Source organism: Acinonyx jubatus, chromosome D4 (assembly GCF_027475565.1).
Source record: "Acinonyx jubatus isolate Ajub_Pintada_27869175 chromosome D4, VMU_Ajub_asm_v1.0, whole genome shotgun sequence".
Lineage (NCBI taxonomy): Eukaryota > Metazoa > Chordata > Mammalia > Carnivora > Felidae > Acinonyx > Acinonyx jubatus.
In genome coordinates, this window is record NC_069391.1 from 37,312,038 (window position 1) to 37,321,940 (window position 9,903).

General features: G+C 46.7%; 1 protein-coding gene across 1 annotated transcript; it reads left to right on the forward strand.

Moving 5' to 3' along the window:
• Positions 1–1,993: 1,993 nt before the first annotated feature.
• Positions 1,994–8,733, forward strand: SPATA31F1 (SPATA31 subfamily F member 1). The gene is made up of 4 exons (XM_015072962.3): positions 1,994–2,248; positions 3,112–3,151; positions 3,699–3,759; positions 4,784–8,733. Exons 1-4 carry the CDS (start codon positions 2,105–2,107, stop codon positions 8,544–8,546), a joined length of 4,008 nt encoding a protein of 1,335 aa, XP_014928448.2. The 5' UTR covers positions 1,994–2,104; the 3' UTR covers positions 8,547–8,733.
• The last annotated feature ends 1,170 nt before the right edge of the window (positions 8,734–9,903 follow it).

The window sequence follows — 9,903 nt, forward strand, 5'->3', positions numbered from 1 at the left end:
ATGGAAACCAATTTGACAATAAATTTCATATATTGAAAAAAAATAAATCAAATAAAAGGGGAAACTGTTCATACTACACTTCCATTTGTGAAGAAAAACATAATTCATTTGTTTTTGGCTACGTTAGACTAGTTTGGAAAGATACACAGAAATCTGATAGGAATAACTGGCTTGAGAAGTAAAACTGGAGAATGAGAGACAAGTGTGAGCAAAGACATATTTACTATATACCTTATTCTGTCCACTGAATATTGTACTATGTGTGTGTGTGTGTGTGTGTGTGTGTGTGTGTGTGTGTGTGTGTATATATATATATATATATATATATATATATATATATATACTTTTTAAAATACAATTTCAGTGATTAAAATCACTTACATGCACTGGTCCTCCAGCAAGAGACCTCATCCCTGCTACTCTAATCTTTCACCACAGGTCCTCTCCCATCCACCCATCTACACCTCTGCTAGAGATAGACTGCATTTCTTACCGCCAAATGCACTCCATAGCCCATTGCTCTGTGTTCTGCGTTTGTAAGTTTCTCTCCCATCTGCAACATGCTCCTTCCCCCACAGCCTGCACTTTTAGACCCAACTCCTATGTCACTTTACCCAGGAGCCCTCTCTGACCACCCTGATCATCACTATGGTTTCTCTCCTCTGAAATGGGATGTTTATAACCTAGGCTTTGCAAATGAGTGTATAGTTCTGATTGTTCTAGATTATTGGCTCCTGTTTTTGTGAATCAGTCTTATCTTGGAAACCAGACAGTTAAGTGTCTGGAGAGCAAGAAGGCAACAATGACTCAAATGTCTTTGTACTTTTGACACTGCCCATCTTAGGGATGAACACAAACTAAAGGCTCACCATGCCAGCAGGGTGGAGGACTGGATGTTGGAGGAGGGACCAAAATAGCTTCTTCAGAGATTTTGAGCACAGGGGTTTTTTGGCTGTGAGACTGCTGTTACCAGGGTAAGATTCTGAAGGAAATTCAGAAATTCAGTTGTTGGGGAGATATGCCAATAACCACAGAGGTCAAGCAGGTAGCATAAATGTATAAATAAATGGGAAGAGAATAGAAGTGTTGGGCCCTGGGAATGAATTAGAAAACTACTGGCCTGATAAAGGTTTCAAACTTTAGGTTAAAGAAAATAATAACAAACAAAAACAACCTTCCTTCAGGCAAACAACATATATCCAGAGTAGATGAATAGATTTAATCATGATCAGCAACTAGTTTATCACCTTAAGTCAGAAGTAGCCACTAACTAACCCCTCTCTGCAGGTAGTCATATCCATGAGGAGACAGAATTCTAAAAACAGCTCTAGAAAACCAACTTTTAAGGAGCTCAATAAGTGAATCTCATTAGTATATCTCCATGGAAGGCAGTGTTTATATCTCTTCCCACCTATCTGTAAGCTTGAGGCCACACAGACTGGGAAGCATTCCTTCCTGCCTCCTACAATCTCATTGAAAGATGTCACCTTGCCCTTTTCCTCCTATAAGCCATGGTCCCCTTCATATACTTCTGATTCCCCATCACCCAATGCCTGTTAATATCAAAGTTCTCCATTCCCAAACCATAACCAGACTCTGCCCTCCCTAAGCTCATGTGTGCTTCTCAGCTATATTTCCAGTACAGGGAGGGGAGTTAGTGGAGATTCCTCTGTCCCAGCCACTCTTCTTCAAAAGGTGCACTATATCCCTAAACACTCAGAAATTCAGTTGTGGGACAGGTGACCACATAGTTGTAAACGACAGAGTCAAGACATCAGGCTGGTGTAGGGTGTGCAGACTGAGGACAAAGTGGAGGCATAGACACCGTCTATGAGAAGACACTTTTAGTCCCAGGCTCTGTAACCATTACAGACAACCGGACTCCCTCATCTACAGACTAAATCACCATATATGCTTCCCTAAGTCTTTGACACTGCATGTGCCTTGTGAAACAGAAGGTCTTTGTGATGCAGTCTGGTGGCCTAGTTCCATCATCTATGAGGTGGAGATGACAAGGCATAGCATTAGGAGTCATCAGGCACCAGGACTCTGAATGCCTAGATATAGGGATGGTTGGTCTCCTCATGCTAATGAGGTTTAGACCATGTTGAGAAGTACTTTTGTTCTGTGGGATTTCGAGTATACCTTATATGTCTATGTCTTCATCTTCATCATTCTCCTAATTATCTGGCAAGTAAAAAGGAGTTACCATGGATTAAGGCTGGAACCTCAAAGGAGCTGCTGCCCGGTAGGGAAACGTTATGACCATGATTAAACTAATAAGCCTCAGATAAGCTTTTAAGATCTCAGAGTCTCTCCTTTTACCACCCCCACCCCCATTTTTCATACCATGCATTCAGTAACTCTCATGTGGTACTTCTCAGAGACTAAAAATAATTCATTACCAGACCATCCTCCAGTGTAGTCTAGTTGGAATTAAACACCTCTCAATGTGGCTTGGGTTGAGACCTAGATGAAATGGATTCTAAATCCCTGGATCTCAGACTACCTCCCAAAAAGTGGGATTTTTCTGCTTGGTAGTCTGTATAGGCATTTTTTAACACAAATCTGTTGGCTATTATACCTACACACTCTTTAATCTGTCCCACTCTTTCTCTTGCTTCATCATAAACCTCATGCATAACTTGGGAAATAAATGAGAGGTATCGAGTATGGAAAATCCTCAAAATAAATAAGAAGCAAGCAGAGAAGAGAAATGTTGAGGTGAAATGAGTATGGAAAGGGAAGTTAGAAAAGTCAATAAAATATAGACATCAATAGAAAGGGATTGGGAAATATATATTAGCTTTGTCTTATTTTGTTTTTTAAAAAATTTTTAATGTTTATTTTATTTTTGAAAGAGAGACACAGAGCATGAGTGGGGAAGGGGTAGAGAGAGAGGGAAACACAGAAATCTGAAGTAGGCTCTAGGCTGAGATGTCAGCACAGAGCCCAATGCAGGGCTCGAACCCACATACTGTGAGATCATGACCTGAGCTATAGTTGGATGCTTAACTGACTGAGTCACCCAGGTGCCCCAGCTTTGTCTTATTTTAAAGATGACCAAAAAAAAGTGTCCCATCTTCATACTCTTAACATTTTCTCTTTAAGCGTCACCGAAGAGTCAGGATAAGAGATGCAGCATTTAGAGGTAAGGTTCCAACTCTGTTCTGACTCCCCTCACCATGGGCAAATATCCCTTGATGTGTGTCTCTCTATGACTCTTGGTGCCAGGAGCCAGGTTCTCTAACCACTGAAGGGTCCATTTGCCCCAGCTGACGAATTCTTCCAGATTTTCTTGGGATATCAGAGGCTGGGAATGTTCCAAAATTCACCTTACCCCAGCTCCTGGGAATGATGAATGAGGAATTAGAACTGAAGCCCTTTCCTGTGTCATTTACTAGTTTTACAATCCTACGGAAGTCACTTCATCGATCACTCTGTGATCCATGAAATGGGCATCTGATGATCTTGCCTCACTCACAGTGTGGTTTTGATGATAAAATGAGATTAGGTCCAGGACATCATGATACAACTGGTTAAGTTGTACACAGACATGCCTGAAAGCATTTACTGTTGGGTTTTCAAATCTCCTCTTACTCAAAGGCCTTCAACTTCCTATAGGACATCCCTTCAACTTCCCATAGGATGCCCCTGTATCCTCTCATTCCTTGTAACACTCTCTCCTGGTTTCTCAGCTAGGAGACTTTCCCGGGAAGAAGCTGAGAAGCTATGGGAGCTGCTCTCTGTCATGAAAAGGTGACCACTTGCTCTTTGCAGTCTCCAAACTCCAGCCTGGCCCGTCATCATTTCTGTGCTTGGCCTGGGGAAGGGATGAGGAGAGGGATAATGGCTGAGTGGGAGTAAGACACAAGTGGACACTGAGCACAGTTGAGAGGGTTGCCAGGGCAGAGGGGGACCAGGTGTCTCAGGAGAGAGGAGTCTCCCAGTTCTGCTATGGGCTCAGTTAACAGTGGTCCTGGAATTCAGGATTTCACTAGTATGTAATTCATTAAAGACTCTACATGAGTTTGCACTCAGCCACAAGACAAGTTATCCAGTCAAGAGAATAGACAAATATGTGCATAACTAAATTCCATTGTCATATTCCCTTTACAGTTACAATCATTCAAGGGCAGACCTGTGGAACCTGTGGACATTACCTCCATGGTTTTGTCTGAGGGGAGGCCAGTTCCTGGGACAGCCCTCAGGAAAGAGCCTGTCATCTTATCCTCTTCTTAAAGTCTCTAGAGAATGGGACTGGCTCTGAAGGGATGCTATGAACAGGAGCTGGGACACCCCATGGTCTCTGAATTCAGAGTTCCCACAAAGACCTCATTTTTCACAGTTTAGAAATACTGCATATAGGCTGTGGCCTTCTTAACCCCAAAGGAGACTGACTCCAGATTCTCCTGGTCATGTTCTTCATGCTGCCACATCAGCTAAACATTGGTTCCCCTGCTCCCACCCTACACCCTGGTTCCCTTCTCCTAGTTCAGCTTCTCAACACAGGTAAACAGAGAACTCACCCCACCTCCCAGTCTGTCATGGCCCTGTGTTCCCATGGGCTGTCTGAGACCTTGCCCAACAAGGTCCAGGCCCTCAGCCCAGCCCAACATAACTTGCCAATGGCATTTTCCTTGGAGGAAGAGGAGATGGGTAAATACCCTGGGGGTACAAGCCCCAACGTTTCCAGGACTAGGGGAGGGCAATCTCTAAGCCACACACATTCAAAGAGGCAGGTGTCAACCCATCAGTAATGGTTGCCATCTTCCCTTCCCAGCCAGGGCTGGCTTCCTCAGGAGGGAAGTGTGCGACGGCTCCTGTGTGCAGATACCTGCTGCCAAATCTGCAATTCTATGGCTCTGGAGATTCAGCAGTTGCTGGCGGGTGAGAACACCCTGATCTGTCCCCCTTCATCAGAGCCATTGCAGGGGTCCTCTTGCCTAGAGATTTTGTCCATGTCTAATGTGTCTTTAGAAAAGAATCTGGACCAATGTTCCCTACACTCCAAAGCACTTGTATATCCATCTGTAACACCCCCAGTGTTGCAATCAATAGATCAGAAATGCTTAACACAGTCAGCTGCCCAGTCGACTGGTACAGCCAGGGTACACAATTACTGGGCTGAACACCACCAGCTGGGGCAAGGATTTCAAATAACTGGGGTGCCCAGGGGCCAAGAGACTATGTCTTGCTCAAGACTTGAGGAGGCTAGGTTAACAGTGAACCAGCAGGAGATGATGCAGAGCACCCCCAACCATGTCTATGGGAACCAAGGGCAGCAGCCCTTGAATTCCCAGGTCATTCTGCACACCCTAAACCACGAATTCACTACCCAGACACACCCTATGGCCTTACATATGGTTACTGTCCTCCCTGCCAACCTGCCATTCCTCAGTCCTGAAGTCCTGAGGCTTCTTGAGGTACATGTGAAAAAATGGATGCATTTCCAGAGATGGGGGCTTCCCAGACGTGTGGAGGAGTCCCTAAGGCAGCTTATGCCAAACCCGCCATTCTTTTGCCAACGTGTAAATGACCAACCAGCTTCTTTCATCCCAAATGATACTTCTAAGTTCTCTGTTGAAAAACTGGGGACCTATTCCTACCAGAACTGGGGTCCATTTATGGGCAGCCAGCCTACCCAGGCCTTCTGGGTTTCTGAATGGTCCACTATGGACCCAGAACAAAGACACCACCACCAGCAAATCCCAAACCATATGGCTCTGGCTTTGCTGTCTCCATCCCTTAAAGAATCACATCGTCTCTATCCACATCCTGGGCACCAGGCTCATGACTCAGTGGCCCATCTGCAGCAGAAATACAGCCAGCTATTCTGTGGCCACCCTTCTCTGCACAGTGAGTCCCTGGTCAACACATTAATAGGTTCTCAAAACTGCTCCACAAATGGGAGCATATCCCAGCACCCCCTGAAGGATGCTCTTCTCTTCAAGGAACTCTCTGTCCTCCCCCTGCTGCCTAAAACTGTACCCCAATCAGTCCCACCCTCTTCCCCATCTTCCCCAAATTGGGTCACTCCATCTGATTACCAACAAGCTCAGATCAGTGTTCCATTATTGACGCTGGCTGAGTGTGATGCCTTGGAGTGGCACCTGCTGCAGAAGCAGCTCCAGCTTCAGTGGGGCTTGCCAGCGGTTTTCCAGAGACCTCAGCACAGCCAGAGCCCCATACAGTATAGGCCCTGTGGCAAAGCCCAGTCTCCAGAGACAGTGAAAAGTTTTTGGCCAGTGAAGCCCATCACAGTCCTCACTAGGAAACTACTCTTCTTTCCGGAACATGCCCGGAGGCTGCTGGAATTCCATCTCCAGAGGCAGCTGATTCACCATCGTTGGGGCCTGCCCCAAAAGATCCAGGAGTCCATCCAGTTGCTCCTGTCCCCCACTGATCAGTCAACTCTGTCCTGGAGTAGCACAGCCCTAGCCAACATGAGTGCTCCCCAACCTACAGCCCTAGAAACCACTGGGGCTGGTGACCCATTCTCACCCTTCACAGACCCAGTGTCAGTCCCCATGCCACACTTTTTTGACCAGGCCAAGGCAATATTACAGAGCCACATCAACTCCAAATGTGGGCAGATCCACCAGGGCAAGGTCCCTGCTTGTGTATACAGCTCTTGGCAGTACATAATTCCTGGGGACCTGCAAGTGGCTCCCTTAACCTGCATCCCAGAAAGCAAGCCCTTGGAGCTGCAGGCAGCAACTGACCCTGCCCCACAAGAGAAAGCTATATCCTGGATGCCAATGGCCCTTGACCAACGGCAACAAGCCTCACGAGATGCTGTCACTGAACACCCTAAGCTGCCCCGAGCCCTGTCTGAGGGAGCTATTGAGAAACTGGAGACAACTTTGCGGCACAAGTATCTGGCCTTCTTGTCAGGGCTGCCTGCTCTTTATTATGTGGCTCTTTCTAGGGCCATGGGACCAGCAATCACTACCCAAGATGTGATCACAGGAATGGTGTCTGGATCTGGAAAATTCCCAACTGAACCTCTGACTCAGATGATCTCATCTGAAGAGAAATGTCTGAGTCTTGGGCCATGCTTTCAAGATGCCAACAACACCTGTGCAAACACTGCAGATGAGCTCCAGGCTGAAAAGCAGGTAGAAGGAATGATTGAGACAGTGCATCTAGAAAGCCAGACAGAGACTTCTGGGCCCTACACACTCAAGAAACCCATCTTGGCCAAATTAAATTTCCATCTAAGAAAGAAGATCCTAGAGATACAACTGGGAATTCCCATAAAGGCAAGGAAGTCCAGAGAACAAACTATAGCAATCCCAGAGAACACAACCACACAGGAGTCTCCAGGGAATCTGAACAACCAAGGGAAAACATTGCTCCAGGATCTCTGCACCCCACCAGATGTTCCTCGTGCCCCAGATCCAGAATGGCTCCACCTTAAAGAACAGCTGGCCATTGAGTTAAAGGCAGTGCAGCAGAACCAGAAGCAACCTAGTTCCAGAGCAGTACCCCATGGTTCTGCCCACTGGGCCTCTAAGATCTCACAATCCAGTGGCGACATGACAGAGGCCCAGGTACTTTGTGTTCAGCTTGAGGCCAGTGTGAACAGCCCCAGCCTGGAGGAACCCTGGAGCCCTGAGCCCCAAAGCCCCAGCAAGAGCAAAGACTCAGCCCAAGTTCCCATGCTGGCAGAAAAGAGAAAGGACCCAGGGAAACCCAAATTGGCAGGGGACCATGGAGAAGGGGATGCCGGGCTTGCGCACTGCTCTACAAGAGAAATAAGCCACCCTGATGCAGCCCAGAGGCCAGAAGGGACGAACAGGACACCATGCAGTCCCTGGCGACGAAGCCATAGCTTTCATCTTGATGCTTTCTGTGAACATAGTACCCAGCACCCTCAGATTAAGCTTCCAGAGCCACCTCCAAGAATCCCCAGGAGGAAGGAATCTAAGAAGAATGACCTACAGGACAGTCAAACCAAGCTCAATGTCCTTCTCAAACCAGCAATGATTTCTAAGAATGCCCAGCCTATGGTGCCCCAGGCATCAAAGAGCCAGTCTATCCTGGGCCAACTCATTCAGGGCAAGCCTTTGCAGGGCCAAACTTTGAAAGGTCAAGTTTTGCAGCGGCAGGTGATGCCAGTCCATACTAACAAGAGGCCCAGCCTTACAGAATCTGGCTTGAGAAGTAAGATGAAATCCTTTCTGCACTGTTTTAACACCAAGACAAAAGGCAAAGGGCATGAGGAATCCATGTTCTCTACAGCTGCGAAGGCGGCAAATACCAGAAGAGAAAATGTAGAAAAGAGCCTGGCTCCAGCCAAAAGTCCCACAGGGCGAACCAAGACAGAGAAAACAGGAGGGGACTCCAAGGCCCAATCTTCCCCCACTGAGAAGCAGGTGTGCCTGGCCTTCTTGGATGGTCTCCATTCCCCAGACAGTAAACTCCGGCACCGCTCCCACTCCCAGCAACTCCACTCTGCCTCAGTCCTGAGCCACCCCCGCCACTGCCCTCGGCACTGTCCTATAGTGGCTTTTGCTACCCAACCAGGGAACTTGCCCTAGGTCTCAACTCTCACCTCAGAGGGAAACGTTGGTCTGCTCAAGAAGACCCAAAACAATCAAGACTTTGTAGGCTCCCCAACATCTGCACCCCTTGAAGAAGACTGCTGTCATTTTCATTAATGTGCAGGTGGGGCAGAACGCCACTGAAATACACTCTGTATCTATAAGCAAAGAATTGTCTGTCTCCTCCTTCTCTCCACTGTAGTGTGTTAAGGGAAGGCCGGGGGGGGGGGGGAGACTAAAATGCCCTTTTCATCTAGGGAAGAAGCTTTAACCCACACTTAAGCTGGGTCAACATTCCAAATAACTCCTCCCAGCCCACCCTGGACTGTGGATAAAGAGACAAGCGGTTGAGGCACCTGGGTGGCTCAGTCGGTTAAGCAACTGAATTGTTTTTGGCTCAGGTCATGATCCCAGGATCATAGGATCCGCACTGAGTGTGGAACCTGCTTAAGATTCTCTCTCTCTCTCTCTCTCTCTCTCTCTCTCTCTCTCTCTCTCTCAAAAAAAAAAAAAAAAAAGCAGGGGTGGCGACTTGGGCAGAGAATGAAGGTAAGGTAAATAAAGATCAGGCTTGGGGGTGCCCGGATGGCTCAGTTGGTTAAGCATCTGACATTGGTCAGGTCATGATCTCACAGTTCTGGGTTTGAGCCCCATGTCAGCCTCTGTGCTGAGAGAACAGTAGAGCCTGGAGCCTATTTCGGATTCTGTGTCTCCCTCTTTCTCTGCCCCTCCCCCACTCACACTCTGTTTCTCCCTGTCTCTCAAAAATAAAATAAAATAAAAAATAAAGATGAGGCTTGAATTCTATCATGGGTTCTCATGGTGTCCTTGGACCCAGAGGAGTAATGTGGACATGAGGATTGTAGTGACAAGGAGTGGCTAGGAATCCCACAGGCAGAATTCATTGATGACTTCTATATATGCCCACAGTCTTCAGGGGTGGTTTTTAGAGCAGTACCATAGTGCTCCAAACTTGAAGAGGTACTTTGTGTTTATCAAAAGCACAAGTTCCCTGTTGGTTATTAGTGATGAGTGACTGCATCAGCTGGCATTCAGATCAACATGCAAAAGGGCTCCCCTTTCTCCATGTCTTTGCCAACATCTGTTGTTTCCTGAATTGTTAATTTTAGTCATTCTGACAGGTGTGAGGTGGTATCTCATTGTGGTTTTGATGTGTATTTCCCTGATGATGAGTGATGTTAGCCATCTGGATGTGTCCTTTGGAAAAATGTCTATTCGTGTCTTCTGCCCATTTCTTAACTGGATTATTTGTTGTTGGGTGTTGAGTTTGATAAGTTCTTTATAGATTTTAGATACTAACCCTTATCCAATATGTCATCATTTGCAAATATCT

Bases quoted from the DNA above. Each gene is read 5' to 3' on its own strand.
- SPATA31F1 (XM_015072962.3), top strand. From the start codon at position 2,105: ATGTTGAGAAGTACTTTTGTTCTGTGGGATTTCGAGTATACCTTATAT. The intron at 3,152-3,698 runs GTAAGGTTCCAA...CTGGTTTCTCAG, and splicing joins AAGAGATGCAGCATTTAGAG to CTAGGAGACTTTCCCGGGAA. The intron at 3,760-4,783 runs GTGACCACTTGC...TTCCCTTCCCAG, and splicing joins CTGCTCTCTGTCATGAAAAG to CCAGGGCTGGCTTCCTCAGG.